Source organism: Cyprinus carpio, chromosome A3, assembly GCF_018340385.1.
Source record: "Cyprinus carpio isolate SPL01 chromosome A3, ASM1834038v1, whole genome shotgun sequence".
NCBI lineage: Eukaryota > Metazoa > Chordata > Actinopteri > Cypriniformes > Cyprinidae > Cyprinus > Cyprinus carpio.
The window spans coordinates 18,866,084-18,886,426 of NC_056574.1; the positions used below are offsets into that span (position 1 = coordinate 18,866,084).

Below are 20,343 nucleotides of genomic sequence, written 5' to 3' on the forward strand. Positions count from 1 at the left end.
AGAAATTTTATTTCGATTTTTATTTAAAAAAAATGGGAGAATAATTTTTGCATACCATGTTTCAGCATAAATCTAAGAAAGAATTAGTGATTCAAATTTTCTAAAAAATATTGATTTTTTTTGCATAATGAAAGAAAACAAATCACAGTGGTGCATGAAAAAAAATATTCAAGATGCATTCTCTGAAAAGAAACCTTAATGTCTTCAATAATTTTGCTTCTCATGTCCATTTGTTCAAATTTTTTGCTGGAAAATGATACTCTCGCTCTCTATATATATATAAGATGTGATATTGTTGTGTACCATTGGTTCTTTGGACATCTTCTGGCTTGCAACATGTCAGTAAACTTCTCCAAAGCTTGATGATCTAATGGGAATGTACTAAGAGTTCTTGGAGAACATTGGAGGTCTCTCTGACATCAAACAGATGACTTGTTTGAGCTTAGTGCTTAGCTTCCTTGGAAAAAATGAAAAATTTAATCTTTTAAATGGATGGACATTGGAGACCAGTGTTGTTTGTTTGTACACTTGTGTGTTTTTTGAGGGGTAATAACAGGGTTTGGTATTCTCAGTGCCAGGAACCTTGTGGTCGAAACCTGCGTGTTGGAGCCTGTTGGAGACCTCTCTTTCTCTTTCTAAAGCTAGCCTCTCCATCTCTGTCTGAACATGTCCTGGCTTCACAGTGAATGTTATGGAATTCACACATGCCCCGTACATTTGTCCAGTCACTTACACAGTCTTATTATGTGTTTTACTTTTATTTGTCTGTGTAATCCGTTGAGCAGGCCCACACGCGCAGACACCTCAGCTCCGTTTAATGTGGTGTTTAGATCCATTCCACAGTTTTTTTAAAAAAAATATCTTTATCTGTTTTCTACTCCAAAATACAGGGATAATTCACCCAATAAAATGTTGTTCCAAAACCTGTATAACTTTCTTCTAGACATGAGTGACAGAGTGACCATTTTTAGGTGAACTATCCCTTTAACAGAAGAAAGGGAAATTAAATAAAACATATTACATCATTCCACACAATATGCAAGGCTGTTTAAAAGGAGCGTTACCATTTGTCTATATGTGTGTGATCATGCGTGCAAGTTGCTAAGAATGCAAGTGAAAGAGAGAAGGTTCAGACATAAGCACAGCCAAATGAAAACAGCGTGTGAGACAGAAATAGAGTGAGAAGCAGAGAGGGGGGTGAGGCTGCGGTCAGAGTCAGGACCGCTGGATTATAGAGTATGACTTCTGCTGAGTTCAGAGAGATGTGAGGAGTTACGGGGTGAAGAGGAGACATTTGAGAAGTAAATGTTTGCTTTATATAAAATGAGTTGGCAAAAAAAAAAAAATCCCCTTGTTTATGAATATGGCAACTGGCACCATTCTTAGGAAACTTCCTGCCCTGACTGGATACTTCCTGTTATAATGAAACCACAGGGCTGGTGAGGTTGTTGATTTTAGGTTGAAGAGAAAAGAGGTATTTTAATGCAAAATGAGGGGAATGATGATGTCACCTTTGAAATAAAACAGCACTACACGCCTGTGGCCTTTTTTGTCCCAGTACTCAGGTCTCAAGGGACTCTTTAGTGAACTGATGCATTAAATACTTATTTGGAGAACCAAAGCAAAGAAAATATAGATTAAATAGAAAATTATTTTATTTTGTTTGATTAATTAAAAAAAATTATCATTATTATTAATTATTTATTTATTTATTTTGAAGCAATCCCTGGCCTTTATTCCTACTACTCTAATAAGAAACATTTCTGAGAATTCCTCAGAGAATGTTGGCATCACAAAAATGACATCATGGTTCCCCAGTGTTTCCTTTTCCCTCCCCCATTCAGTTACTTTTCCTCACATGCCCACGTCTTGTTTGCACAGGTGGCTTAAGTACACTGACAGATCCAAAACAGTTGGGATGGTCATTTAGAACAACAAGGTGTTATTTCTAGCAATTTTCTGCCAAGAGTATTCTCCAATTATCACATTAAATGTGACAGGTTCGTCAACACAGATGCATTTCATTTGCATTAGATACAGTGTTCTCTGTGACATGTTATCCCATTGGAATAATAGTTTTGGACTAAATGACTGAATGAATGAATGTCTAATTACAGTTGTCTCTCTGTGTCTCCCCCGGGCAAAGGGGCGGAGAGATGGGATCTCTTCATCCAGTGAGAACCCTCGGCCGGTGGTCAGGAGTGGGGCAGATGGATTGGGCGTGTCCTGGCAGGGTCCACGTACACTGGTGCTCCATAAGAACTCTCAGGGCTTTGGCTTCACACTACGTCACTTCATCGTTTACCCGCCAGAGTCTGCCCTGCACACCAGTCTCAAGGTGAGGATGTCTGACAGCTATCACAAAATCGAGCTACAAAATGTGGACAGCCCTGACTTAAGATCATTTAACAGCTGAAAAAAAAACCAAAACAAAGCAAAAAAAAAAAACATCTGATAGGATAAAAGCCCAGCAAACTGTCCCTATCTCTAAGCTACAATGAGTAGATCATTTGTGCTCATTAAGCCTACAAGGCCACTTTTTTATGAAGAGCCATTTTCATGATATTAGGGCTTTTGTTTTAAGGGCTTAGGCCATGGTAGCAATAGCTGGTCCACCAAGGACTTGACCTCACAGATAGCCAGACTGGCATCGGTTTTCCTTTAGCACCTTTTTCTAAAAAAGAGGAAGCTCAAAGAAGCAGTTCAGGAGAGATTAAGTGTGTTCTCCGAATGCACATCATAATTAAAGCTAAAAAAAATCAAGGGCTTATATAAAGAAAGCCATGAGATATCTAGTCATGTCTGGCATCTGTTTGTTATTTTCATGTACAATATGCTGTTATTAACTTACTGTTTTACCGTATTTTTGATCAAATAAATGTAGTTTCAGTGAGAATAAGAGATTTCCAAAAAATAAATAAACCCTGCCAGTGTATTTTATTCCCATATTTAATTAAGAAAGGGCTACAGATGTTTAAACTGTGTTTGCACATGATGAAACAAAGCCCCATTATGATATGGCATCTCTTCTCTGAGAAGCTGCTGTTTGCTTTCCTGCTCAAAGGGCCTATTATGTGTTTGACTGGTACCACACATGCTCTGGGCTGGTCTGGGCCGTACCAGGGCTGCTGGGACAGTATGTTCAGGTCCATTCACTGTGCCCAGTGGCCACGTGGTCACATGACTGTGTGGCACTCTCCATCTGTCACCCCATCAGCTCCAAGTTAATGCACACGTGGACTTTCATTTTGATCTGTGGGTTGGATGTTGAATATAAATTTAAATAAAGTTGTGGGCACTGTCCGTCACTCTCTACCCATCTGTTTCCCCCTCTGTCTGTCTTTCTCCCAGAACGGCAAAGCCTCAGTATTGTGTGAGTTTGTTAGGAATGAGCCCAGTCAGCGCAGACTAAACACTGGGCTGCCCACTTTAAACTGCCTGATCAGCGTTGCGTGTGTGTGATTTGAGCCTCTGGTTTGCAGTCTGGTTATTTTGTGAAGGCTGTGCATGTGTTATCTTAACTGTGTCTGCTGTAAATAAAGATGCAGAGTGAATTTTATAAACATTATGTCATTTCCTGTAGAAATGGAAAAATTAATGTTGTTGTGGCTCTTGTTCTTGCAGAGGTGTGTTTATGTGCGTCTGTGGCTAAAAGCAGCACATTTACTGCTAAAGTGCTCCATTTTTCCCAGTGCTGACCTCTAGTGCTGTGACAGAGTCAGTGCTGATATCACTGCCATCACAGAGATCAAACCAATTTATTGAGACCTGTTTTAATAATAATAATAATAATAATAATAATAATGTTATATCCTGTTTTTGTAACTATTGACTTCTGATTCATGTTATGCACCATAGACATAATATATAGACATAATAGTTTATCCCAAAAATGAAAACTTTCATCATTTACTTACCCTCATATTGTTCCAAACCTTTCTTCTCATGCATCGCAAAAGAATGCTTAATTTCTTGGCCACTCTTTTCAATGTAATAAAAAAATGAATGAGGATAAAATGACAAAAATATAATAAATTGGTCCATATTACTTGTGCTGAATAATAATAAAATATAGTTTTTAAAAGTGACATAAGGGTGAGTAAAAATGACAAATTTTTCATTTTTAGGTGAAATAAAATCTTTAAAAGTGTTGATGAGCATTATTTGTTAAATACTTCAAGACCCCACTGTTATTTCTGTTATACGATTAATAGAGTACTTATTAGAGATGTTAATTTTGCTATGATCTAACTCTCTTCTTATTGTTTCCTGTTAGGATGAAGAGAACGGGAATGGAAAGGGTGAGTCTATCTTCTATATTTCTTTTAGCTTCATGTCATGTGAACTGCAGTCATTAAACCTAATTCTTATAAATTGAAAACGTTTTGTCACTCATCTGAGTTGACTGAACATCTTATGACTTGATGAACACTGTGTTTCTTCCTCTTACTTACTTATATTCTCATCCTCTGGACTTCATTTATTTCTCAGTGACTGATCTGAGATGAATTAGCAGCATAAGCAATGGTCAATGATCAGGGAAGCAGATGTTTGTTGCATGGCGCCCCCTGGAGGAAGTTTCAATTCATGCACGTTCAGGGTGCCCATCTGCATTCAAGTCAGTCCAGTTTAAGCAGGATTACAGGAAGGCACATGATTGATATGAGATATATGCCATATAATTTGCAAGTTCAGACATATGAAAATGTTTCCTTATTTCCTTATAAAACAAAAAACTTATATTGTATCGCAGTGCTATATGATATTGTATCACAGTGCCCCAGTGGAACCATGATTTTGGGGCAGTCGTGGCCTAATGGATAGAGAGTCGGACTTGTAACCTAAAGGTTGCAGGTTCGAGTCTCAGGTCCAGCAGGGATTGTTGGTGGGGGGAGTGAATAATCAGCGCTCTCTTCCACCCTCAATACCACGATTGAGGTGAGACCCTTGAGCAAGTCACCGAACCTTCTTCTTCACTACTTCTTCTTCACTATATATCAAGGTACTTGTATATGAAAAAAGATGTAAATCCAGATGTACAGATCTCAAGTGAGAGTTTACTGTTGAGCCCTAATGTCTTATTTTCATAACAACATACTACTGAATCCCAGGCAATTAAAATGCAGTTAAATCCAGTATACTGACTGATACAGAGGTGCATCTACACATACTCCACACACACTGTAGCTCCAGATCATAGCGATTTGTAAGGGTTGAAAATGAAAATAAAATCTGACAGATCATCTGATGATATAAGACTGGTATTGATGCTACATTAAAGCTCCACAGTTCCCAGATCAGTTTGTGCATTACTACCTCAGCCTGTTTGTTGACTGTTACAATCTGTCCTCATCTTATCATGACATCATGAGACACTGACATCAGTATGAGCAAAACACATTCCACAGTGCCAGCCCAAACATCTGTGAATGTGTGTCTCTGTACAGTGAGGTCCAAAAGTCCACTAGTGAAACGATTTTATTTTGAATTTACAAAAATTAAAAAACAATATACATCACGACATAATATTTTCCAAAAACCATAATAAGCTTAGGGCTGGACAATAATTCAATATCAATATGTATCGCGATATAATTTTTTTCAATAACGGTGATATGGTTTTTAAACACATTTCCGATATTTCGATATAACACTGTTTCCCATACATTGATTTATTTGTGGTGTTTGACTTCGTTTAATAAATATGAGCACTGCACGTTTCAAAATCAAAACACGTCGCGGGTGTTTTTCAGAAAAGTTTCGAAGGCATTTTCATTTTATCTGATAAAGAAGCGTTCATAAGCGCAGCTCCTTTGATTATACACAAATCCGCCGCAAACTCTATGGGCGCCGCCATCTTGCCTGCCGCCATTACTGCGTGCCTGCGAGGTGTGACGGTGTGACACTTGCCGGTGCCCTCTAATGACATTTCAATGAAACCGGATCCTGCTCATTAAAGAAAATGTCTGGTGAAAGGGAAAATTGGGTAGATGATATCAGGCAGTGGCCAAAACTTACTGATAAAGGTAATTTATTGACAACATAATGTAATAATGTATAAATATGTAATGTATTGTAATTAAGAAGTGTATTAATTGATGACAACAATAAAACCGAACGCTGTTATTACTAGCTGTGTTGTTAATATGTTCACAAGCTTCACAAGTTTCAAATAACTATTAGGCCATCCTTAAAAATATTCTTGTTTGCCATAACTGACCGACCCTGTCAATTTAGGACTGACCCAATTAATTATTTTTTTCCCCTTTTTGTCCGACCGACTTGCCGATTGTAATTGCGTTAAGATCCACAGAATTTTTTTTTTACTCTTCAAACAACTAATACAAATGCAATAAAATGTGAGACACACGCAGTTGACGCTTTTCACACACTCTCACACCACACATCCATTTTCTCATGCACAGAAAAATCGCGAAGCAAAGAGGACACGGAGACCGACAATCTCAGCTCTCAGATTCTGTCAATTTTATTATGAAATTCAAACAATGAATACCGTTTTGGTGCTTGTAAACGTGACGCGACAGATCCCTAGCGGCACCTGAACTGATCATCTATAGCTAATAGTAAAGAACTCTGTGTAATCCGTATGGCTGTGAACATGGGCAGTCAATGTGCAACAAAGGTTCGTGGATTTCACAAACGGGTTTATTCCTTGCCTGTAGTTTTGTGCTGTTGTTAAAACAGCCAACCACACAACACACTCTTCTCGGCATCACTGGACAGCATACGTACTAAAAAAACTAAATAAAAATAACTTTTCGTACAGCTATAATCTGCTACAGCCGCCTACGGGACTAACGCTACTTCTGCTACTTCCTTAGCAGCAAGGCACGCAGTAATGGCGGCGCTGCTTTACTTCCGTGTTTCGCCGGATTTGTCTATAGCCGTTACTGGAGAAACCGCTGGGTCTACCACTCTCACAGCGCCTCCTGCTGGCAGACAATCAGTTTGCATTTAAGCCCGGCTCCAGCAACATGCTATTTTTTTCCTGCAGCAACTCAAGAGCACTCTTCATACTCTTTATACTGACTAAAGCACATTTGTTTCAATCTATATCCAAAGTACTGCAAAAACTGTTTTATTTTAAAATGTAGTTTATTCCTGTCATCAAAGCTGAATTGTTAGCATCATTACTCCAGTCTTGACATGATCTTCAGAAATCATTCTATTATGCTGATTATCAATATTTTAGAGAGTTGAGTACTTTTTTTCAGGATTCTTTGATGAATAGAAAGATCCAAAGATCAGCATTTCATTTTGATCAACATTACATTTTGATTACATTTGATTTGATTACACTATTCCATTCAAAAGCTTTGAGTCAGCATCATTTCTTTCTTTCTTTTTTTGGAAAGAAATTATAGAAATTTTTATTTAGCAGAGATGCTTTAAATTGATCAAAAGTGATGATAAAGACATATATAATGTTAAAAATATTCCTATTTCAAATAAATGTTCTTCTAAACTTTCTATTCATCAAGAAACCTACTCAGCTGATTTCAACAAAAAAATTTTGAGCAGCAAATCAGAATATAAGAATGATTTCTGAAGGATCATGTAATCAGAGTAATGATGCTAAAAATATAGCTTTGAAATCACAGGAATAAATTACATTTTAAAATATTTCCAAATATAAAACAGTTATTTTAAATAGTAAAAATATTTCAAAATGTTACTTTTCTTGCTGTATTTTGGATCAAATAAATGCAGGCTTGGTGAGCAGAAGAGAATTCTTTAAAAACATTAAAAATCTTAATGTTCAAAAGCTTTTGACTGGTAGTATATATTAGCCTACAGTTTGAAGTTAAAGATATTAATTTAAATTAGGTGAGACTGAAATGATTTTTTGACAGTGATTTCACATTTATTGTTTGTATGAAGGCTAAATACAAAAAATAATGTTTTTTTTTTTCCAAAAATATTAAATGGTTTTAAATGAGGTGTCAGACTTGGCAAATTCATTTTTCATAAATTTATATACACTGACATCTGTTGTGGGCGTTCTTGGCAGTTTTTACGAGGCTTTTTATAGTGTTCATATCGATATCGGAATTATATCGTATCGACCGAAATTAAGAAATATATCGTGATATAAATTTTGGCCATATCGTCCAGCCCTAATTGAGCTTCAGTGGAAGAGGAACATCTGAGCTTCTGTACAAAGACATGATCATTGTCACTGATTTACTTATTTGATTAGTGACTTTGCAGAACATGAAATATTTCATACATAATTTTTAAAAATCGACAAAACTTTTTTATTATATGCAAGATTAAATTAGATTTTGAATCCCAGATTTTCCCCATTGTATTTGCATTCTTTACAAACTATGAAGTATAATGTTTTTTTGTGTGTGTGTGTTTCATGCAGGGCTCCATCGGAGTTGTCTGGAGCCCATGGACCATCTTCGTTAAGAATGTGAGGGAGAAAGGCCCCGCCCACCAGGCTGGTTTGTGTACAGGTAAAAGAGTTTGATAATATGTTCATAGAAACCACATGGCCTGTTGGCAAAAATATGAGTGTTTTGTGGAATAAACATTTTAAATCGAATGATTGGCTGTAAATTTTCTGTTCCGACTAAAACAAGCATTGGTGTGCCACAGTGTGACAGAGAGGGATCCTAATTTCCATCACACTGCAAAGAAAACTGGCCAACTAATAAGATTTGGTTGATTTTTGGTCACATGCCCAGAGCCGCTGCTATTATATAAATCTATGGCTTGATGGTGTTCACAGATGGACTAACTGCAATGATAAATAATTGTAATGCAGTAAATATCTGAGGCATATTCTGGAACAAGGTCCCTGGTCTCTGTATTCTTGTATTTACTGTTGTTTGATAAACATCATGCAAATACAAAAATCTGAAGAAAATGTGTGTGTACATGCTAAACGATATTAGCTTTGATTATACCCACCCCGTTGCACTCATGTGCATACATATGTAATCTCTTGTTATGACTTGCTCACTTAACTTCTTTAGAGCCTGTCACTGATTTGCAGGAATGTGTCTCTGTACTAAGACATATTTAAAGTGCTGATAATGTCATGCTTCCTGTGACCTGACTGCCATGGACCATCCACTGTGCTCTCACTGCATTCAGACAAACCGAGATTCGTATTCCTGTTGATATCTATGAACAGAATAAACTTGGACCAGAGAGATTAACTGATACAGAGCAGGATCTATTATGGAATATTTTACTCTGGGAAGTGTGGTTTGTTATTTACACACTACACTTTCAGCTTGACAGAAGGTGACTCATTATCTCTCACTCTGTGTGTGTGTCAGACACACACCCACACACACGGCTGCTTCCTGGTCAGGAAAAAGGTGGTTGAGTTCAATGAGGACGTTATTCTTACCTTCTTTTCTTAAACTGTACAAAACAATATGGAATTATAGGATGTTTACCATATTTTTGTTGCTAGTAACTATGCTACCATACACATATGATCTCTCCCTGACAGATTAAAATAGTCTTTATAATTTTCGACACATTAAATAGGAATATGACACATGGAATAAGGAATTTTTTTTATATTTTATGCGAACATCTTGATGCAAAGTCAATGGAATGTATAAAATTTGTTACATGGAGCTGAGCGTAGCATGCAGCATAATCAGATTAGCCAAAATATTTCATAAACAAATATGCAAGGGAACTTGTTGAACTATGATGAGTGATGCAGTTCTGCAGAAATAGTCTGAGTTTTCAGAGGAACCTGGTGCAACAGATCATGCACTACCTCTGATGAATGTGTTTTAATATGATTGGTTATGACTGGATAGGAGGCTCAGCCTTCACTGACTTCTCTGATGAATCGCCGCTGGCTGAGATGATCTGATAATGTAACCCTGACATGAACCTAAAACACACCAGAGATCTAAGGAAAACAGAGTGAACACATGGAATGAGTCTATTTAATCTTTATTATTTGATCAGAATGCACATACTCGCTCTCTCTCTCACTATGTAAAGAATGTTAATTGTGAAGGCTACTAATAATGAATTGTTAAAGAAAGAATATATATATGTAATTGTGTAATATTATGTAATATATAGTGTTTGATATACGTTTTGTACATTTGTATAAATTATATTAATAGCAAAAAATACTCTACCATTCAAAATGTTAGGGTTGGTAAGACTTTTTTGATCTGATCAAATAAATGCAGCCACAATGAGCAGAAGAAACTTCTTTAAAAAACATTAAAAATCTTACTGATCCCAAACTTTTGAATGGCAGTGTATGATTTCCCTCTGACATACTTTTTTTTGGTAATATTATTATAAATGTTAGAAAAAGTTGTGCTGTATTTGTGGAAATCATGATACATTTTTCAGGATTCTCTGATAAAAAGAACTTCTTTTGTAACAGTATATGTACATTAACAAATTTACAATAAACTATTAACAATAAACCGCATTCTTGCTGAATAAGTATTCATTTCATTAAAAAAAAAAAATCTTACTGACCCAAATGTTTAAACAGTAATGAATATGCTAATTTGTGAGTAGTAATGACTTCCAATATAATAAGAGATTTATAATAGTATCAATGTTTCTGCTAAATGACTTCCATTATTATATCAGTAATAGGAACACATTTCTGGTTTATAAGTGGTACTTTAGTTTTATTGATGGGGCTGTGTACATTAGACAAAAAGCTTGGGAAACCCGGTTCTAAATACTTGTCAAGTAAGAGTGTTATTTTGTGTGTGTGTTTGCAGGAGACAGGCTGGTTAAAGTGAATGGAGAGAGTGTGCTGGGGAAGACATACTCACAGGTCATTGCACTGATTCAGCACAGGTGAGCTTCTAAAGTAAAACAACATTTATTCAAAAGATTATTCCACTTTGTTGCATGAGCTGATTCAAATGAGGTCTTCTACAGCTATCCAGTCTAACTTTGGAAGTAAATGCAGATCAAGATGTCTTGATCTATAACATTGTTTGGATTGAGTTGGTGCAGAACGCAACTAAACGTTTTCACATGAGTGTTGTTCATTTTTAATTTGTGACATGATTTACGTAACAGAATGACCTCAGGCAGTGTGTGCTTGGGAAAGTTTGCTGGATGACTATTATGTGCATTACTTAAAAAGGTTACTACTGAACCCAGTGTAAAGGTTGTCTTTATACTCAACCCAAATCACAACTTTTAATGGAGATTTTTTTTTTCTATTGTCACTGTACGTCCTATAAACTGTAGATATTGAATCTCATGCTTTCTGGGTCTCTTTGTATTCTCCATGTAGTGAGAGTGTACTGGAGCTCTCCATCATGCCAAAGGACGAGGACGTGCTGCAGCTGGTAAGTGTACGTTTTAGCATTTTTGCCACACCTTTTCTGTCTCATACACCCACTCATACCTACACATTTACCTGCATAGCATAACATACACATTTATTTTCATGGTATTTTTATTTCATTTTGTATTATTTTATCTTATCTCCAGACTAATGTTAATAATGTCCGCTGTTTTTAAAATTAATCTTAGTCTTAGTTCTGTGGCAAGTGTCCTTTTTGGTTTTTAGTCAAGTTTTAGTTGACTAAAAGTCTGAGAATTTTAGTCTAGTTTTAGTCAAGTCATGCTGCATAATGAACTGATAATCATAATTATTTTGCTCAAAGTTATAGTCACTGTTGCTGATCATGATTGTTGTCATTTGAGAAATTTCATCTGAATTCTTGCACTTTTACCTTTAAGCACAAATCAAGTGTCAACTCATGCACATGGTTTAATTTACCTCATCTGGTTTCCTGATTTTTTTTATATGCTCATAGATATAAACTCTCTACATGATGAAAACTGGTAAAACTCAAAATCTTATCTCAAAAGTTAAGACAGTGATATTTCTAATAGTAATTCCAATAATTTAAAATCTTTCTATAAAAACAACAAGAAAGACTTTGCATTGTGGCACAGAGGTTGCAAAAGTGCATTTATATAGCGACCCAATAAAAAATATAGTCGAGATCCATTTTTGAATTTATTACAGTTTGTCACTGAAAAAGGTTTGATGGCAGATTCAGTTGCAGCACTGTGTAAGAAGGAACACAGACTGGCTGTATGAGACTTTCATTTGAGCAGAATATCGCAATGGAGATGTTTTTAGCTCATCAGTGCTTATAAGAGCTTATCTGTAGTGTAAGGGGGAGTGTCATTATTATTTATATATATTAATTACTTTGTCCTAATATTGTTGTATTGTTTTATTGAGATGGTGTAAAGCACATTGGTCAACCCAGTTTTTTTTAAACTACATTTTAGTCTCATCTTTTTTTGTCAACGATATTAATAGTTTTTAAAGTTAGTTTTAATGATGTAAATGTCATCTTGTCTTCATCTTGTCTTACTCTTGTCTCATTACCGAAATCCAGACTAACCCAAACTCTAAAGGAAAGCAAAGCAATTAAATAACTTTCTTAATCTTTTGTCTTGTTTTCCAGTAAAAAGTACTTAAAATAAGATCAATTTACTATATTGTTTAAATTAAGAAAGTTTATTGATTTAAGTTTATTTTTGTTTTAATTTAATTTAATAAATTTTAATTCAATTTGTTAATTCAGTTTCTTTTATTTTAATTTATACTTCAAATATTTGTCTTAATATTTAATGCCATGTTAGTTTACAAGTAAAAGTGTTTAATGATATTTTTACTGAAACAAGGCAAAAATACTGATTAATAGAATATTTTGTAATGTGAACACTTTGCATTTGTAGAGTATAGAATTTAGGAAGCTTTGTGGTTTAGTTTTGTTTTCGAAGTAAAGCTAGTAAACCCACACACACCCTCAGAGGTGTGTACACTTTTCTCACACTTTTATATAGACACAGACACTGAGTTTTGACAACTCTAGATATTTTTTTAGTAGTCATTATAAAGCAATGTGTGAGTCAGTAGGTTGCTTCAGCAGTATCTTTGAAGCATTTCCAAGTAAGAAATCAAGATTCAATCATGTCGTAAGCATGCAGATGATCAAATGATTAACACACAAATACACACAAACACGTATGCATTCTTTCACACAGTGCACAAACATTCCCACTCGCATATTTTCTTCAGTGCACAAATTATCCAGTTGCCCACATGATCAGACATGCAACTTGCTAAAGGGGAAGGAAACCCTTTATGCACTTGTGGGGAACATAAAGACACATGCTTTATACACACTCAAATAAATCTTCGTAGTAGGACACTCATACTAAGCGAATTACCCATATAGGCTCCCAAGAGACCCCACTCCTCTATTCTTACCCCCATGTCTATCTCTCCTTCTCTCTGTCTCTCTACACACCCCTCCTTACACCCGCATCAGCTACATTCCAGAGATGACATCATCAGTTATGTGGCCCCTCCCACACTCCCACAGGGTGGAGAGACGACGAGAGAGAGAGAAAAAGAGAGAGAGAGGGAGAAAGAAAGAAAGGAGGGAGCTCAATAGCATTGGGTTGGGTAGGGCTCAACATGGACAGAAAGAGAAAAAGGGATACAGAGAATAACAGAGGGACGTGACAACGAGACATGAACTTGAAAAAAACATGAATCAGGACATAAGAGGTAAATTTTAGCTGTTAAAGAGGCCACTAAATAGAAAACGAGAGACGTTTGACACTTTAGGGAATGTTTCTCTCGATTAGTGAGTTTCAGTTCTCTGTGTTGGTTGTATTTGCATGTATTTGCAGACTGCATGTACTATGCTATGTTAGTCGATTTGCTTGTCTGGAGCCGGACAGTGTTTCGTCAGCCAGCTGTCTCTGTTTTATTAATAAATTCTTAATTGAGCACATGTCAAGCTTATGTCAGTGTGTTTTGAGGTTAGTGTTGATGCATCTGATCAGCTTGACATCTTCTCTACAGTCACAGTAGTCACTGCATGGGTCATACAAGTTGTTGAGGTTTTGGAGTCCATGTCTTCTGGTTTGTAACATTATACTGCAGAAATTATTTTCTTAGTACATATTTAAGTCATATTTTCTATTTAAACATCCTTAAAACAAGATACATTTAATTTAGAAGGTGATTTTACCTTTTTTATAATATGACATGAATTAAGTTTAAATTTTTTCTTATCCTTATGCTTTTCTTATATTTTTTTCTTCCTTTTTACCATAAATCTATCTATTAATAATATATTTAGAGAGAGCTAATGTTAAAACTAAATCAACCTGTAAAAAATAATTTAATCCCTTATAAACATAATTTTCATAAATTAAATTTGACATAATTTTGTGTCTCAAGATTTTTATTTATTTTAATTATTTTTTTAATGAAAAAAAATATATATTACATTGTGGTGTTGTGGTGGATCTCTCAAAGAGTAATTGTTATTTTTATTATTAGAAATCATTAGCATTGGTCTGATAGCCAGACATCTTTAGATAAGCCAGTTTTGTTTTTTTAAGTTATGTTTGTTTTGGTGTTTGAAAAATTGAATAAGCTAGTACTACAATGAAACTCAGTATTATGACACAATCACATGATCAGTATATAGTAATAGTGTGCTCATGGTCACCATGTAATCCTAATGTCATCCTTCTTACCCCTATTTTCTATGAACTTTTCACCTCCACTCCTTGATGCCTTTCTTACTCTGTTGAAATTAGGTCACCCTACTTTACATAAAAGAAAGTAAAATAATCATGAAGAAAAATAATAACAAAAATAAAACAAGCAATTTTAAAACTTTGGAAATGATTAAAAAATTTTATTATTTAAAATGAATTTAAAACAGTTAAAAATAGAAAATGATTTTACATAAAATACAGTGAATACGTACAGCATATTTACAGCAATATTTTCTTCTATTTTGTACTGTTTTTCCTGTATGTCCTATTTTGTCTTGTTCTAAAAGCAAATAAATAAATAATAAAAGAAATTAGGTCACCCCTTTATGCTCCTTTAGAATGAAACCATTGTATTTCTCTCTTTCAGGCATATTCCCATGATGCCTACCTAAGAGGGAACAATCCATATACAGGAAAGGCCCAAAATCTTCCTCCACCACCCCCTGTCCTCTACCCTCCTCATACAAATTCACAGCCTCCTGCCCTGGCCGGCCCTGCCCCAGCTTCTTCTCACATGGGGCAAAACCAGCTGGACAATTGGAGCCGCTGGCCCGGCTCCTCCTCTGGTCCCTCTCCGCCCCTTGACAACCGGACAGTAGCTTCCAATGCTGTCTGGGCAGCCGAGGGCAGGAGCTATGAGCCAGGAGGTGTTGGTCACAGTAGCCCTGCACACCGAACTGAGGAGATCCAGTATGGAATGACTGACAGGGGACCGCAGGCAACCGGACAAATGAGAGGACGCACCTCAGGAGGGATGATGAGCCCATTGCATCATGCTCATCTTGCCAACCACAACATGGGTACTGCTGTGGGGCACATTGGAGGCCGCAAGGAAAGCCCACCTTGGTCCAGCCCTTCTCAGTCAATATCAACACCCCCATCCAGCCGCAGCGATTGCACCCAACAAGCGCTTTCCAACTGGTACTATAGCCAAGTACCTGGTCGGGAGCGGGAACGAGAACGAGAGCGGGAGCGATCTGTTTCTCGCTCCATGCACCCACGCCAGAGGAGTTTCTCACAGGACCGTCTAGGTGATATTGGGAGGGCCACGCGTTCACAGCAAGCAGGTTTTCCCCACAGTGCATCGCAAGACACATTGCTGTTGCTTCAGCAGAGCTCAGCAGCGTACACTGATCCCCACTGGAACCATGGAGACTGGCGGGGTGAGCATGCGTATGGACAGCACCCATCTGCAGTGGCCTATGGGCGCAAGTCCTCTGAAAACCTTCTAGTAAGCCGGTACGGACATTCAGCACGTTCACTGGAAACTCTCGACAGAGCTGTAGGGATACTTTCACCACGACTCGAAAGATCTACTTGGGTCCACCAGCCCCCTAAAAGGACTGAAAGCTATCTGAGACATGCCGGACGTTGTGGCCAACACACAGAGTCACACCACCAAATCCAGCAACACCACACACCACAACACCATCAACACACACCTCAGCATCAAAACCTCACACATGCAATACACCAACACTCCTATCAGACTCCGCAACCACAGCAGGCAGCTCCACAGGCAAGACGTTTGCCTTCTTGCCAGAGTCTAGACGAGGAGCAGGTTGGCTATCGTAGCTACAGCCCCTCTTTCAACCGGAAGACTGGCCGTATCTTGCAGCAAGCCCAGTCATTCAGAGACCCCTCTTACACAGGTCCACACCTCTGGACCCCTACACCCAAGACCAGTTCCCCAGAGGGGCTTCCACACTCAGCCACTCCTTCCCCAGCTCCACCAACCACCTCTTCTACAACTGCAATCCCCACACCCCCTGAAGGACAAGACAGAACTTACCAACCCACTAATCATGACAGAGGGGCAGGGGAAGCAACAGGTGAAGCCCAGACACAGGAAGTGGTTCTGAGGCAGAAACCCCCCACCGGCCGCAGGGGTGCGAACGCCTTACGACATCCACATTATGGCATAGCTCTTGACTCCAGTGACCCTCTACTCTATACCTCTGATCCTACGGAGCCCCCTACCAAAGCGGAAAGTGCTATTTCTCATCGCCGTACAAATGGTAACCTACCACCACTATCCATAGAGGATGATTCCCTCGCGTCAATTCCCTTCATAGGTAAGTCGCTACTTCTCAATGACTCCTTTGCTTTCCTGTTCTCCTTTTCTTCTTGGTATATTCTTTGTTGCAGAATACTGTTCCATCTAGTTCTCAGTTTCTCCCTCTCTTTTTCACTTCCCATCATTTGCTCACTCTATCCTGCACATGGTTATTTTAACAAGGATACTGATTAAGTATCCAGACACCATTAAAATAGACTGATGGGAATGTTAGAGAATGACTGTACTTGTCTTAATAACTCACAACCCCACTGGTCTTACCCTTCATTTCCGATGTCTGGTGAACCAGTGTGCATGTCTGTGCATTAGGTAATGCTGGAATCTCCCATGGTCAGCCTGACAATATTAGTTGTCTGTGGCTGAATCAGACTTACTGGATTTAAATTAGTCCTATTTTTCTTTCTTCCTCTCCTTATTTTTCCACTCTTCCAGTGCCTCACCCAATTCCATCCTGTTTCTACAGTTTTACTCTTTTAGTAGAGGCTTCTATACAAATTGACTGCATTCTCTGGGAATTGAGCTCATGACCTTTGCATCGCTAGTGCCACGCTCTACTGTTTGAGCAACGGGAACACTGTGAAGCTAAAGTATTTGAAGAGAATTGTCTTGACGTGAATTGTCTCGACACATTTACATAATGTAGAAATGTTGATTGATTGACTAAGGCACAGTTGTGTGAATATGTGTGTTTTATAACCTACCGTTATTTTAGATACAAAATAGCTGAAAAATATCTGCAGATGTTAACCAACTTGGACAAAAACTTGACTTAAGGGACACCCTTAAATGGGGAAATGGTTTATAAATAAAGTAAATAATGTCTCAAGTCTTCTTTAAAGGGAAAGGTTAGGGTTGGGTTGGGGTTAGTTTATAGTAATTATGATTGGTTTTATTTGAAGAAAAGTGTGTGTAGTTTGTGTGTTTGCTCTGGCCTGTAGCTCAAAATGATCTTGTCTCTGCTTGACTAAACCAGAGTACAAGAGGAAATCTGAAACAAAATGGCTGGCTGAATGCAAAGCATTCAAAACAAACTGAGATACCAAAACTCTTACTCTTAAATGTGCTACAGGGTTATATATGGTTGGCCATGAATCTCTGTTTCCTCTAATTATATGTTTATAGCACAGCTGTGTTCAAGTGGACTGCTATTGATTTTGCAGTTTCCTTAAAAGCTTTTAGTTGGTCATTTGCTTTCTTTTAACACTGCATTAGGAGTTGTAATGGCAACATTAAAACAAAACCAATTAATTTCAGGCCTAATTTCTGATCTTTTCACTGCTGTACATCTTTTTATGATCTGTTGTGATTGCATAAGCTGTTAGTGCAGTGCTTTCATTCCTGAGGGAGGTTAAGCCTAAAACCACTATGCATAAAAGTGCCCCACCTTTAGCAGTCAGCACAGACGAGATGCATGTTTCTGCCTCCACATACCTGTACAATGCAACACACCCCTTGAGTTAGACCCATCAGCTTGATTACATTTGTTAAAATCGTTATGTGTTTGTGTACGTTTAGGAGAAGTTGTGGAGTGTTGCAAAAATGTAACTACATATTTAGGATGGGAGCAGGTCGGTGTATCCCAGGTCCTGTTTAGAGATTGATGGAGGCAAAACAGCAGAAAAGACTCTGAGACAGAGAGGACTAAACTGAAACTAACAGAAATGCTCACAAGCTGGGGCACGTTACACCATACTGATAAAAACAACAGACAGTTTGTTCTTGCTCTACCTGCCATGTCAGTGGAGTCGTTTGTACTGGAATTTCTCGTATTGATTTGGGGTGAATGGTTTTCAAACTGTGTTATTGCATTAGTGCAATTGGATCTTTGTTTTATGTAGAGATGACATTCAAGTCATATGATTACAACCAGGAAACATAAATTATATTTATTGCATTTGGTCAAATCTATATCAATCTACAGCATGCAACAAACTAAAAGCTTGTCTGTGCCTTGTTTTAAAATCGAGAAGGTTTTTAGACAAATTTTTGGTCTTGAAAGTGTTATTTTAGGATAGTTGTGATGATATAGTAGCTTTTATTAATATTTTATTTTATTTAATATTTGTATTTTTTTATGATTTTAGTTGTAGCTAACTATAATAACCCAGGTAAAAAATAAAAAATAAAAAGCCTTTGTGATATCTTTATTTATTCCAGCCCACAGATGAATAATACCCAGTCAGTTTTTTTGGTTTTTGTTTTTTATGTTTTTTTTTTTTAACTCTATGAACATATTTTACTAAAAAACTTGTTTCAGTTAGCAACAGTAACCGGGGGAGGGTCAGTTCATTTAGGTATTCATACAAAACGTTTTTCAGAGGAATGAGGAAAGTTAAAACAGTTTTGGAATGAATGTAGTTGTTTCATGTAGTGTATACTTTTATGTTGTTTAGTTGCAGAAGACTTGCACTTTTTACAATCGTGTAATGAACTGAGAATGGCAGAAGGAAGAGGGGCAGGGAGCAGAGGTTTTTGGGGTTAGGGGTGAAGGACACACACATACACACTCTCACACAATCAGATATTACCGGACACAATCGGCACACTCAGCTCTTTCTGCCCTCAATGTGGTCATTGTGTCTCAAATAAAAAGGGGAGGAGTCTTCACTCCACCAGCCACACATTAACACGCTACACGCTAACTCATCAAAGATATTTGCACATCCACACACACGTTGTCTCCCCTACTCATTTTTGGAGAAATCCCTCTTACCACACTTTTGCTCATATTACAGTGTTGGCAGGCCTGGTTTCATTTTGATTTGTGACACTATAAGAGGAAACCTCACCATATTTGTTATATTTGTGTTCTTCACTCTTTGGTTTTGTGGATATATCTGCAGAAAGACTGTATTTCATGGCTAGTGAGAGTCTGTTCATGGAAGTACTTCTGATAGGTTGGGTTATTTACAGCATCTCATCTGAACCTCAAAATACGACTGTTGCACATGACTGATGTTGAAATAGTACAGATGGATTTTCTATGTGCATCTGTTGTATGTCCATGATACAGACTATATGGAGCTGTGTGTGTGTGTGTGTGTGTGTGTGTGTGTGTGTGTGTGTGTGTGTGTGTGTGTGTGTGTGTGTGTGTGTGTGTGTGTGTGTGTGTGTGAGCTCATACTCAGGCTTCAGTAATGAGGGCCTTTGTTAAACCCACAGAACAGCTATTTCTGCCAGTGGCTGGAAAACAAGCTCAGTCCAGATTCCACATCCTAGATTGGGAATGTTTCCGCCCCTGCTACTTTCTAGTATGAGAAAGAGTAGACAACATAAGAGAATTAAAAGAAAGAGGATTCACTTGATTTAAGATAAACATTTAATTAGAGGTTGGTTGATGTATGTGCACTGAAGACATTTAAAATTTGATAAACTGAATAAGAAGAAAAGTAGATACTTCAATACTTCATATGAAGTGAGAAGTGATGGATGGCTAAGATAGTCACATGAAAAAGTGATGCACAGAGATAAAGAAACACAAATAATGAGAATAGAGAGCAGGCTACGGATGAGTTTAAACATGTGGCCTATTTCTTAAGCTTTTTGGAAACAAAAGGGTCTAAAAAAGGGTTATACCCTGAGAAAGCCATATGTTAGCATTATTCTTCTCTACTCGGCCAGATCTTATTGGTTCGTTCACCTGAGCCTTATGACATGTGACTAGTCAA

At 37.4% G+C, this 20,343-nt stretch overlaps 1 protein-coding gene across 1 annotated transcript in view; it reads left to right on the forward strand.

Moving 5' to 3' along the window:
- Nucleotides 1-20,343, forward strand: part of LOC109045929 (rho GTPase-activating protein 23-like) — a 66,742-nt gene that overhangs the window by 32,267 nt on the left and 14,132 nt on the right. The window contains 7 exon segments of the mRNA XM_042721502.1: nt 2,147-2,338; nt 4,277-4,301; nt 8,393-8,423; nt 8,425-8,483; nt 10,758-10,836; nt 11,285-11,339; nt 14,966-16,673. Coding sequence (XP_042577436.1) covers nt 2,147-2,338; nt 4,277-4,301; nt 8,393-8,423; nt 8,425-8,483; nt 10,758-10,836; nt 11,285-11,339; nt 14,966-16,673 — 2,149 coding nt within the window.